The sequence below is a fragment of the Fukomys damarensis genome, unplaced genomic scaffold, assembly GCF_012274545.1.
Source record: "Fukomys damarensis isolate Sample0158 unplaced genomic scaffold, DMR_v1.0_HiC HiC_scaffold_39, whole genome shotgun sequence".
NCBI lineage: Eukaryota > Metazoa > Chordata > Mammalia > Rodentia > Bathyergidae > Fukomys > Fukomys damarensis.
Genome location: NW_022900951.1, coordinates 84,145,896 through 84,158,630, shown reverse-complemented (window position 1 = coordinate 84,158,630; position 12,735 = coordinate 84,145,896). Strand labels below are relative to the sequence as shown.

The 12,735-nt window shown below is 37.5% G+C and overlaps 1 protein-coding gene across 2 annotated transcripts in view; it reads right to left on the bottom strand.

The window, feature by feature from the left end:
• The window catches only part of Mid2 (midline 2), an 87,369-nt gene that overhangs the window by 73,449 nt on the left and 1,185 nt on the right, over window positions 1-12,735 (bottom strand). For both annotated transcript variants that reach the window (XM_010611912.3, XM_010611921.3), the window contains exon 2: window positions 1,250-1,965. In XM_010611912.3, coding sequence (XP_010610214.1) covers window positions 1,250-1,909 — 660 coding nt within the window. In that variant the 5' untranslated portion in view covers window positions 1,910-1,965. The remainder of the gene's footprint in view (window positions 1-1,249; window positions 1,966-12,735) is intronic.

Genomic DNA, 12,735 nt, shown 5'->3' with positions numbered 1-12,735 from the left:
TTTTTGTTTTTTTTTTTTTTTTTTTTTTTTTTTTTTTGTACTGAGGATTGAACTTGGGACTTTGCACTTTCAAGGCAGGTGGTGGTATCGCTAACCGAAATCCCCGGCCCTTGTGTGTAACTTTTTATGTTTAATTTGAATGAATTTTCCAGAATGTGATAGGAGGAGTGACAGGAGGCCACTCCCTTCTGTCCCCCACTTCCATGCTATTCTGATCTTTCTTCTAGCTTGGATTATATACTCTAGCCTTATTTTGAGGCGGTAGTCTTACCATCCATTTAAACATTTTATTTTTATGGAAAGCTCTTAAGCAGTTTCCTTTTTAAGAGAAATTACACCGCACAAGTAGGTAAGCAGTGGGAATAAAACTATTTGCTATATCTGACGTTTGTTTGTTAACATAAATTTAAGGTAGGAGAACTTTAGAAGTAAGCACTTAGCCTTATATATAATATTATACGACACAACAACTTCAGGAAACTGTCCACTAGACATAAGTGAAAAACTTGGAACTTCCCGGGGAGGAAAACAAATGAGTGCTTCTGTCTAATGGTCCACAATAAAACACACTGGCAGAAAATCTGATACTAGATTAACTATCGTCTTCAGTTTAAATTTTTAGTTCAAATGTCTGACTATTCTCCAGATTTCATGGTATACTGGTTTATTTTTCAGTTTCTTTTTTTAAGGCAGGCTTAGAATTAGACCTGTGTTAAGTGATGAACGGCAATTTGTAATGGCTAATGATTGCAATAAGTGTGCAAACACGAACATAAGTTAAAGTCCTCCACAAAAATCTCTCATCTATAATCTACATAGACACCTCCACCCATACCTACACAGATACAAATGAATTTATGCAAATCAGCACATATGCTAACTATAGCACACTTACACAGGTACTCACTTAGAAGGGATAAAAGGATCATAGCAAAGATATGTAATGTGTTATATCTATGTTAGAGAAGCGCAGAGAAAGTATTGCTTCCCTGTACAGAGTACTGATAAAGTGAGCCATTGGCTAATTCCCCCAGAATTGTCCAGAAGAATACGAAGAGGTTTATGCAACAGATGAAATAAGTTCCCATGAGAGCTTGGAGACGAGTAGGCTACTCTACATGAGAACAACAGAGAGTGAACTCACTCATCGCATAGGAAAAATGACCTATTTTTATTAGGGAACTTGGTAACTGTATAACTATATATGAGGTGTCAAACTTGTATAAGGGATAGTCCCCAGATCCCTTACCTTAAGTTTTTCAAATCGATCATTCAGGGATGCAACTTGATGGTCTCGGTGACGACCCACCAATTTGCATAAGGCACAGATCAACTGGTCATCAGATACACAGTACATGTTCACTTTCTCATTCTCATGGTCCAGGCAGGTAATCCCTCGAAGATGTGAGTCTGGCATTGGTTCCACCAGGCGATGGCTGGTGAAAGGTTTCTTGTTGGGGTGTGTGGCCCGCAGGCAACGGTCACAGTAGGAGACCTCACAGGTGATGCATGTCTTCACTGCATCCCTTGGAGGTTCCTGCTCGCAGAATTGGCAAGCAATTCTCTCACTAGACATGGCGGAACTGGGCCTATAAGTCCTTTCCCGTCGGTTCTCACTTGGGGAATTAGGCCCACTGACTGAAGCCTTCTGAAAGCGATCAATAATGTTCTGCAGGGTCACATTCCTCTTGAGGCCGTCCAGGCCCCTGTGGTTCAGTGAGATAACATACCTGCACGTTGGACACTGGAAAGCGGTAAGGGGTTCAATGGTTTCACCGGAGCTGCAGTTCGAGACCAAGATGCGATGGGCACAGTTGAAGCACAGGCTATGAGCACACGGGAGCAAAAGGGGGTCTTCAAACAATTCAAGGCAGATTGGACAGGTCAATTCAGACTCCAGTGTTTCCATCTTTAGTGAAAATAATTCTGCTGAGGCATTAAGAACCACAGAGGTTGGGCTTTCACCTGCAACGAATACAAAGCAAGAGTCATTAAGCATTTCCAAGTTAAAGTGGACAGGGTGTAATTATACTCTAACCAGTGGAGACTTTACATATTGGACTCCCCAGGGATGCTTGAGCAATAGGAAAGTGATTTTGGAATTAATCAAAAAGATTTTTCCCCTTTCAAATCTTGTTTCTGACAAGTGTCTGAGTTCATTCTCCTGCATTAATAAATAGAATTGAATGGCCACCTCTGAATCCTGGTTTCTTGAATGTTCACTCTTGAATGCTCACTCCAGCTCACAAGACTGGCATGGATCACTCTTTCTCATGTTCTCCAATGACAACTCTTCTTCTGGACTACGATGAGTCAGAGGCCCTATAAAATTTTCAACCTCCGTTCTCCAATATTGGTCTTTCTATTTCACTTCAAGACAAGATATAAGAGCTGCTCCCATTTCACATTCAGTGGAAGGAAAACAGGTCCGTATTTCAAATTCACTCTCTACTTCCTGAAATGACTCCATTCTGAAAGCCTGCATAAAAAGGAGAGCTATAGAAATAATGCTCTGACTGTAGGATAGTAAGTTCTTAAAAGTGTGAACTTGAATTATTTCCTATTATCACACACTGAGATTTCTGTTCCATTCCATTTCTAATTCACTGAGCTACTAAAGACAAAAGATGGTAGTTTTCACTTTACTTTCTTCCCTTACTTTCAGAAAAGCCTTCATTTCATCAAGTCAAATGAAAAAGAACTTCAACTTTATGACTTACTCAGCAATAGTTGCTAATAAATAAAGTCATTTTATCTTGTGGCTTCAGCTTAACACAATCACTAAATTAGCACAATCCTACTCATCTCCAATGTATCTTTCCATTCTTCCTAAAACAACCAGATGCAAATTTGGATATAGACAGAAATTAGCAAGGTAAACAGCAAAGAAATTCAAATCTGGTATCCTTCATTTTAGTATGCATTGAGAGCAAAAGAAATCATTACAACCAATAAGAAACTAACTACTTGGTCAGTCTATCTGGTCTCCCACTGGTATTTCTGGGCTGAATATACAAATACGTAGTGTCATGGGTTTCCCATAATTAAAATCCATACACATAAATACTCTAAGTTAGCCCTAAGGAAAACTATAAAGCATATCTTATTGACTGAAAATGTTAATTCTATTTATAGGAAAGAGAAAGGCATATTTTGATTTTGATCAGCTTTTTTTCACCATCTCATATTATTGGAAACCTAAACCAGAGTTTAAAAATTGGATTCTGCTGTTGCTATGTGTTCATATTTGTGGTATCTGATACATAACTCTCAAAAGATACATGAAAACTGAGTACAATTATACCTAGTGCATAAGTATATAGTAGATGTACACCTAAAAGCTGTTTCTAAATGAAACTTTTTAAATGTGTTGAACTAATTAGCTATTTAATGGAAATTTATAGGAAATTGTAAAAGGAAAGAATTTATAAAGCAGCCACTCTCAGTTCAGTAGGTTCAAAGGTTTGTATAACCACTTTTCAAAAAAAGGAGGTGAAATGTGTGATATTTTCATTTTGTAATTTACAAGTGCTTGAAAACTACTGCTAGGCTTGAAAAGTGTGGTTTATCACATCTATATCATTCACCTATAGAGAAAGAAAGGTTAAAACTCACTATATATTTGTATATATATGTATATATATATGTAAATATATATATACCCACACATACACACACATATATATGAATTTAAGAACCACCTCTATCAAAAAAATCTGCTGCTTTTTAAATTTTCTCTAGCTGGTGAATATCAAAGCTAAAAACCTATGAATTGCCTCATTTACACACTTATCATTGCAAATACTGGTGGCTTCCAAAACATTGTTTTGTTTCTTTTACATACATATATTTCTAGCTAACTTTCTCTCCTCCTGGAGGGCATCAACAATTTCACATTTTTATTTATGGCATGGTGCCTCCTCCAAACTATGTATTTAATAATTGTTAATGAATAATTCCTTAACTAGAAATAAGAAGAGACGATCTAGCATTTATTGAGCCCCTCTTGTACTGAGTACTATGTAAAGCATTTTACAAATATTATTTCATTCCATTCTTTCAGAACGCCTTGAGGAAGATATTATTATATTTATCATAATATAATTCCAATTATAGCAATAATTGGAAAGTAGGATTCTAAGTCATCCAGCAAATCATCCAGGAACATATATATACCCAAAACACAGTTCACTCTACTTCCAATGCCTGTGCTCTTTCCCCTACACCTTTATTTCAACCATCTCATCTCCTTCACTTGAGTTTATCTTGACTATTTTCAAGAGGGTTTCAAAACAGCATATTTCTACTTCTATTTTTGTCTCTGTGTCCCTCTGAATTTGTCTACCTCACTCTAATGCCCTCTAGAATCATATCTCTTTCATCTAAACTCATCTCCACTTCACAATGCTCTTCTCTTAAGCTGTCTTTTCCAGAATAGATGTCTGCATTCTTCAGTTTCTGGGTTGGAAGCCATCTAGGTTGGTCAATAGCATTGCTGAAAGGCATGCCTATGTATCAAAACAAAGGATGATGTGTAAATGTCATATATGCATTTTCATGGACAGCCAGTTTTCCATAGCTTTCAAAGGAATATCAAAAAAGTCCATGACAGAAAAGTCAAGCATCAGTATTCTAAAGTAACCTAGCTTAACTGATTTCAGCTCTTTAAGGAATAATATAAGATGGTGACAGTCTGTTGCTTATGTTAAGTAACTTTCTATACCATTTCTATTCTTTTCTATTTTATTATAATATAGTAGCTCCTTTAGATAATTTGGGGAAATTATACTTTTCTTCAATTTCTTCAAGTATCTGTTCATTCATCCCTCGTTTATGAAACCTCCATCTGGTTATACCCAATGTTTTGGCATTCTTTTAACTATCCCCCTTTTCCTTGTCTGCATGGTTATCTAAGCACTTTACAATAGCTTTTAAACCCATTATCTCATTTAGCTTCATAATTTTTTAAAAAGTAATATTACTATTATTTTTTAAAAGGTAATTTATCCATGGTCACAAATAGCAACACTAATGTTCATAATTGTAAAAACTGAGTAGTAAACCAATATATTTATGGTCAACTAATTTTTGTGAAGTGTTCCAAAATCATTCAAAGAAAGAAGAAGAATTTTTTCAACAAATGATGCTAGGACAACCACATCTCCACATGCAAAAAGATAAAGCTGGAGCTGTACCTCACAACATACATAAAAATAATTCAAAATGGATCAATGACCTAAACATACAGGCTAAAATTATAAAACTATGGAAAGATAAATGTAAATCTCTATGATTAGGCGATAGGTTTTTAGATGATACCAAAAGCACAAGCAACAAAAGAAAATATAGATAATTGGTACTTCCTCAAAACTTAAAACTTTAGTATTGTAAATAGCATCATTAACAAAGTGAAAAGACAACTCACAGAATAGGAGAAAATATTTGCAAACCGTATCTTATATGGGTATGGCATCTACAAATGTACTGAACTCAGCAATAGAAAGACAGCCCCATATAAAAATAGGCAAAAGGTTTAAAAAGACATTTCTCCAAAGAAGATATCTACAAATAGCCAGTGACCACATAAAAGATACCCAACATCATTAACCGTTATAATTTCATATCTTTATTCACAGCATAGTGACTCCCACAATCTAGGTATTCAGTAATCATTGATAAAATATTCCTTAATCTAGAAGGAATCTAGAATTTATGGAGTGCCTTTTGTATTTGGAGTACTATGTGAAGTGCTTTACATATAAAACCATATTGATATAATACATAACATACATTGAGGATGGATATAATAAGGCAAAATAGAAAACAGCAAGTGTCAGCAAGGATGTGGAGAAACTGGAATCTTCACAATCACTGGAAGGAGTATAAAATGGTACAGCTGCTTTGAAAAATAGTTTGGTAGTTCCTGACAAGATTAAATGTAGTTACCGTATAACCCAGCATAAACTCTATTAGATTGCTTAGTTCTTTCAATTAATCTAGGTCAGTGATTCCTTATCTAGGTTTTTCAATGTCCTGAGATAACTTTAATCATCAACAGGTGTCATAAAATTCTCAACTCCAACTTTCTGTTCACTTAAAAATATGTAAGTGATTCCTGAAAAATATTTGACACCTATCCTCACAAAATATGTTTAGCAGGAGAAAGTCATGTGACAAAAACATGTTGCAACTTCAAATTTTTTCCCAATTTTTGTTTTTATTGGTACATGTTTGTAGTACATAATTATCACATTCCTCATGGGGAATCTTGAAAACTTTGAATCACTTATCTATGCAGAATTAGAGAGTAAGCCCAGGACATAGGCAAAATGTAAACCTGATAGGGTATAACTCGATGACAGGTAATCACAAAATGTTCCAGAAAACACAATGGTTTGTCATTAAAATACATTAATAAAATTCCCAAGAGGGACCATTTGTCATATTGAGAAACAAATGAAAGCTAGGCAAAGTGGCACATGCCTGTAATACCAGAACTCCAGAAGGTTCATGAGTTCAAGGACAGCTCAGCTATGTAGTGAAACTCTGTCTCAAAAAACAAGGAAAGAAGGAAGAAAGAGAGGGAGAGGACAAATCCTGCATGTGTATGCTATGATTAATTCCCTTCCAAATCATTTAGTTACTGCTGTGTAGTCAAATATGTATGTTTATGTATATGCCTTTGCTTTATCATATTATAATTGAAATTGTTTCTGTATAGTTTATCTTTACCCTGCACCCCTCTTCAGTCTGAGAACTGTCAAAAAAAGAATTAATGAATATTAACTCACTGATGAGATATCAGAAAGCTCTGTGCCTTCATAGAAAAAAAAATGTTTCCATGACAGTAGTTAAGAAGATTTTTAAAATGCATTCTATACTCATAAGATGATCTCAGCATTGCCCTCCAAATCCAGAATTTAGCTAACTCTGATCAAAAGAAAAGCTGTGATCTGCACTTGCAGAATTCTTTCATTTCAAATGTTATTTAAACATAATTAATCACCCTCTTCTTCCAACAGCTAATATTCCATCTGCAGAATATGGCTCGGAGTTCTCACTTCCTTCCTGAGGAGTGTGAAACCAAGCCTGACCTCTGACCTGTAGACTGACAATTGACCTAGGTTGTAGGGTTTTATTTTTTAAATGTTTTATATAAAATAAATATTCTTCAGGATAGTAACAATGATCTCACATGAGAACTTGCTTAAATGCTACAAAACTATCTCTCTGCCTTGGGGAATAGAATGAGCAAATGAGTCCTGGCATAATCTACTATTTCCTCAACTGTAAAATGTTGTCCAACTTGGACTAGAATCAATAGATGATCTCTTTAAGATGCTTTCTAGCTCTAACATCGTATTATTATAGAGTTCTGGCTATCTGTTGCCACATAGTTAAGACAACTTGGATTACTGTAAACCAGCTCACAAAAACATGTACTATATCTTATTTATTAATGTAACTAGAAAGGTTAACGTGTGGATGGACATCATCACCAGAGAAAATGGAAATAAATAAAATTCATGATTTTCTTTTGGCTAAGTCACGGGGTTAAAGTACAGTGAATGTTTTGATCTGTTACACCTCAAGGAAGATACAACAACTGTTCCTGTGGACATTCACGAGTGTTGGGAGAATCCCGTGTCTGTATAAAGTAGTGACACACCTTGTGGGATTGAAAAAGAAGACAGCAAATCCTTAAACATAATGATTAGCAAAGGACCTTTTGAAGTTCAGAAAAGATAGTTTCAGAACATAAAAGGCAACCAATTCATAGAATTATCACTTATAGAAGAAGGGCTGAAAAGAGAAACCCTGTAAAAGGGGAATAGGTGGTCAGTAATCACAATTAACAATAATATGCATCTTACATTTACATAGTGCTTTATACTTTTCAAATGGGTTCAAAGCCATTATGCTACTTGATCCTCATAATAAAGCCTAGTTGTAGTCCTGGATCTAAACCAAACTGGCTGAGCAATCCTAGACAAGACACTTAAACTCTCTGGGCCACAGCTTCTTCATCTACAGAATTAAAAAAATATGTGCCTTATACATCTCACAGGCTCTTTCTGAGGATCAGATGAGAATAAAATAAAATTATTAGCTTGTTTTACAAATATTAGTATTCTCATCATACATTCACAGATGAGAGACATGGAATATATTGCTTCTTAAAATGCTGAAAATGTTTGAAAATTTGCCCCCAAGCACATGGTTGACATAATGGAGGACAATCAAATCACACTTCCACAAAGATTTCCAGAGGACCATGGGTCTGACTGTGTAATTTCTTATGCTTATATGGCTTCCCCCTTAAGCTAGGATCCACCCCCCACTCGCCCAATGAAGAACTACCTCACTTCTTTTCTCTTAAATTTTCAAAACACACAGGAAGAACTCAAGAATGAAGGCTGATTACCAGAGCCAATTCCTGTGTAATAGATTATTAAAGCCTACTTAATATTTTATAGCACATGGATTTAATGATACTTTCAATAATTAGCTTCTAAATCCAACTATTGGGCATTTTATAGAATGTAGTCATCATCATAAACATTGAAATGAATATCAAAATAAGCAGAACTAAAGGTCCTAAATCTGGTACAAATGCAAAAGATTAATCTAAATAGCCAAGAAATGGATTTGCCAAGGAAACACACATTTCTTGACAGCAATTCAAGCACAATTCATAACATTATCATCACCTTAATGCAGATTATTGTGGCAAGGTCATAAGGTTGAGGAACAAATGAAGAACAAACTTACCTACTGCTTAAAGTACAGCTTCACATCTACTTTAAAGCTGCTTTTCTCAATCTATTTCCCAATGAAATATCTGTGAATTTTTAAAAGTTCAGTGGTTCACCTGGAGCGGTGGTCATCTCTACTTCTACAGAGTGAAACTGGCAACATATATGTATGTAGGGCACGCTGTTGAATGTTACACTGAAAGAACCCAAAGTTCAGGTCAGAAACAAGGGACAGAGAACAGAGGCCTATTGGAAATCAAGCTTCTACTCTCTTGGGAACCACATGAATCCTAGCAACACTGAACAAAAGGCTATAGAAAAAGTGATTGAGAATTCTGAACCATAAACCTTTTTTCTATCTCTGGGTTGGTATATATTCAGAGGCTTGCTTGTCCTGAATCAGCATGTCTGCCATGCTATACATTATGTGCCTATTAAGGCAATTTGCAAATGCTGGATTATATATTGCAGGAGGGTTTTAGATTATAGAATGGGTTGTTATCAGATCATCTGGTCTCAGTAAGATAATGTCCCAGAGACTAGGGACACTGTTTATCAACCAGAGGAGTCTGACCTGCAGGAAAGAGGCTGGAGACAAGGTCAGGCAGTCAGAATGCTGCAGGGAGATATGAACTCAAGTGGACTAACTCTTACAAATGGTGCTTTGCTAATCCACTTAGGCAAAACCAATATTCTAGTGTGTATTCAGATGAACTCACCCCACATGGAGAAGGGAATGGTGAGATGCTGGCACATTACTCAAAATCCCTCCACCACCCATACTTTGCAACATTTTATACCAGCTTCTAAGATTTCTAAGGGAAAATTAAGGATCTAGAAGACCATCTAAACATTCTATCTGACTATGTTTATGAAGAAAGAAAAGATGAAAAAAGCAACAGAAAGAGCCACAGACATCTAGAACCCACAGAAAACTCTTAGCAAAGTTTTAATACATAAAAGTGAGAAATAAACATATACTAATCCTTGAAGAAGGGAATTAAAATGGACTAGCAGTCTACTGGGGTGGGGAGTTAAATGGAGTTGGAATTTCTTGTCCCAATACCACTCATTTGATTTTCTCACTGGCTTGTGTGACCCAATACACTGGTTGGCAAATAATTTGCTGGTCTCTTCTGTATACTGCTCAGTGATGAGCAGAATATTTTTTAGAGATATGAAATAGGCATTAATGCAATAATGCCTTGGCATCAAAATTTTATCTATCAAAAAGTGAAGCATTTTGAACTCTCCTGAACTCTGGTATATCCAGTATGAACTGGATTATACTTCATATTTTGATTATGCAATGCTTCAGGTCAAAACACCCAAGTTAAGTAAAAATGTGCTTCATGAATACAAGGCCTCATATTCTCTTTTGCACAGAAGAAGGGACAGAATTGTAATGCTAAATTGAAATGGCAAATACTTGGGCAGGTCTCCTCTAGTAGCCAAGTCAATGACTTAACAGCTAGAAACTTATCAAGATCCACCAAGTCTGAATGACAGACACACAAGAGTTCACGTGAGTATCTTCAAGAATAGCCATTTGATGGGCCAGGGATTTAGCTCAGTGGTTCTGCTGCCTGCCTTGCAAATGCAAGGACCTGAGTTCAATCCCTCTGTGCCTCAGCCCCATCTCCACCCTCTCTAGAGCTCTATGCCCTAAATGAACAAGAGGAAACTTGAGTTCCAAGGGGCAGAATGAAAAGATAGCATTCTTTCCTTTTTCAGCAAGCCAATGAGGTTTGCTGAGTGATATAGACATATTCCTTCTGTAGATTCCTTCTCATTTGTGGTGTCATCAGATTTTATGGGAGGAGGGATGAGGGAATGGACAAGGCTCACTACCCAGAGTAATATTTGGATGCAATTATGAGACTCCGCTGGCACTACTTTAACATCTGCAAGTTGGAGCAAGTTGCAGTGCTCTTAGAGGGATTAACTAAGCCAATTTCATCTAAATCAATTTGCACTATTCAGATGAAGCATCCAAGTCACTGTAATTTGCAACAGTACTTCCTGGAGGTGCCCTTGCAAGGTACAACATGCTAAATGAGAATACTAGTCATGGGGAAAGTAAATAGGACAGACACAATCAGACCTTCACGTCTTTCACATTTACCCTGCCCAACAGAGCACTTCTGCATCTTAATACTGAAGCAGCAAGTATGGACTCTATCCTGGAACAAACAAGGTGAGAAAATGTTGGGTCAAGTCTGGAGCCTCAGTCCAGTCAGCAGAGAACTCTGTACATTATAGGTGCTTAATGTTGTTGACTCACTGCTGCTAGATACTAATCATGTTTATATGGCCAGGCTTGAAATTATTTATACCATTTTATGAGAAATTAACTAACTGCCTCCATATAGACTAAAAATGGGTGAGGTTATATTTTCAAATGAGTCTGGCTCAGATTTTTAGGTGAAAGCGTATTAGATGTGATTCACAACTCAAAATCATCACCATTACTCTGTATGCCTATTTGTATATTTTCATTCTCTTGTACATGCATTGAGGTTAAAACAGACTTAGGACCTATATACAATGATAAATTTGAATCCCACGGGGACTAATAATGGCAAATTAAGATTTCTGTAAACTAGGGTTCCTACTTGAATCCAATCAATCCACTAGCCCAATAAAAGGTAAATGAAGTGCTTTCTTTGAAAAGTATAATGGTAAGGGTTTATAGAGCCCTTTCATCTTCAAAACACCAAGCCAAGGCTCACAATATCCAATACACAATATTATGCCTTTTATGCAAGAGCGCCAACTATGAAAGAAAGGTCACAGGAATGTCCTAAGGCCATTAAGCCAGTGCAACATCAGATTTGGGGTGAACTCTCTGATCTTCTTGGCTCCTGGACTTATATTTCAATCACATAAATCAAATTGGGAAGAACAATCAGAAGAAATCTAATTCACATTATGTATTTGTACTAAGCTAATTGAGCAGGAATATATAAAACTAGCAAAGACTGTTTCTCCCTCAGGGCAATGAGGAGGTAGAAAGAGGGATAGAGGGGGATCATCTAAGGTAGAGCAAAACAGCTCCCAAAAGAGAAAAGCAGGTGGGTGTAACTCTTTTATTTGGCAACTTCCCTTCTGTTGGAACATTGCCAGAGAACCCTTTAGTGTGCTGGGGGTGGGAGGAGCGGAAGGGGTTAAAGGCAGCCCTTGTGGCCTAAATTGAGAATCAGAAAATTTAACCCCCACATAGTACTTGTCTATTTACAGTTCCCAATGTATTCCTTCACGAGGGCGCCTCCTCAGAGACACAATTACCATCATCCACTCGCCCCACACTCAGAAATCCTCGAGAAGGCAAGGTGATTGAGAAGCACGAAGCTGCAAGGCTGGGAGTACACAGGTTGATGGGGAAAAGTTGGGACAGAGGGGATCCAGTGGGAGACTGTGTGGGCAAATAGGTGTTATGAGGCAAGAATAAGGTGAGTGATCATGAAGGAACGTAGGACAATGTGGAAGAAAATGAAGAACCCAACCACCCACGATCCCCTTTTCCTGCTCTAAGAGGAGATGCTTCCAAAAAATAATGTACTGCTCACGAAGTGCTAGTAACCTAAACCGGATCTTTGCCAGTAATGTTTCTGTAGATCTACTCCGCCATTATTTACTTAATTCTTACGAGCCAGAAATGGAAAAACCCCACCTTTCCCTGGCTTAGTTGTCCTGTAGACAAATGTAAGTTTTCCCTTTCCCCCACAGAGCTGGCTTCACAGCTAGGCCAGAAATAAGGAACTACCCAGAGGGAGGCTGGAGGATCGCTCCAGGAGCAAAGCAAGGATTAAGTTTCGCCGGCCTCCCGCCTCCCGCCGGCAGGGTGTCCGCAGCGTCGCAGGCTGCTGCGCCAGCACTGCTGGGGAGACTGCCGAACTAGGGACGCCGCCCGGGCCAAGGAAACTGCAGCCCGCGGAGCGTGGGAAGGCGGCGGTGCCCTTTCCCAGACTCGCGCCCA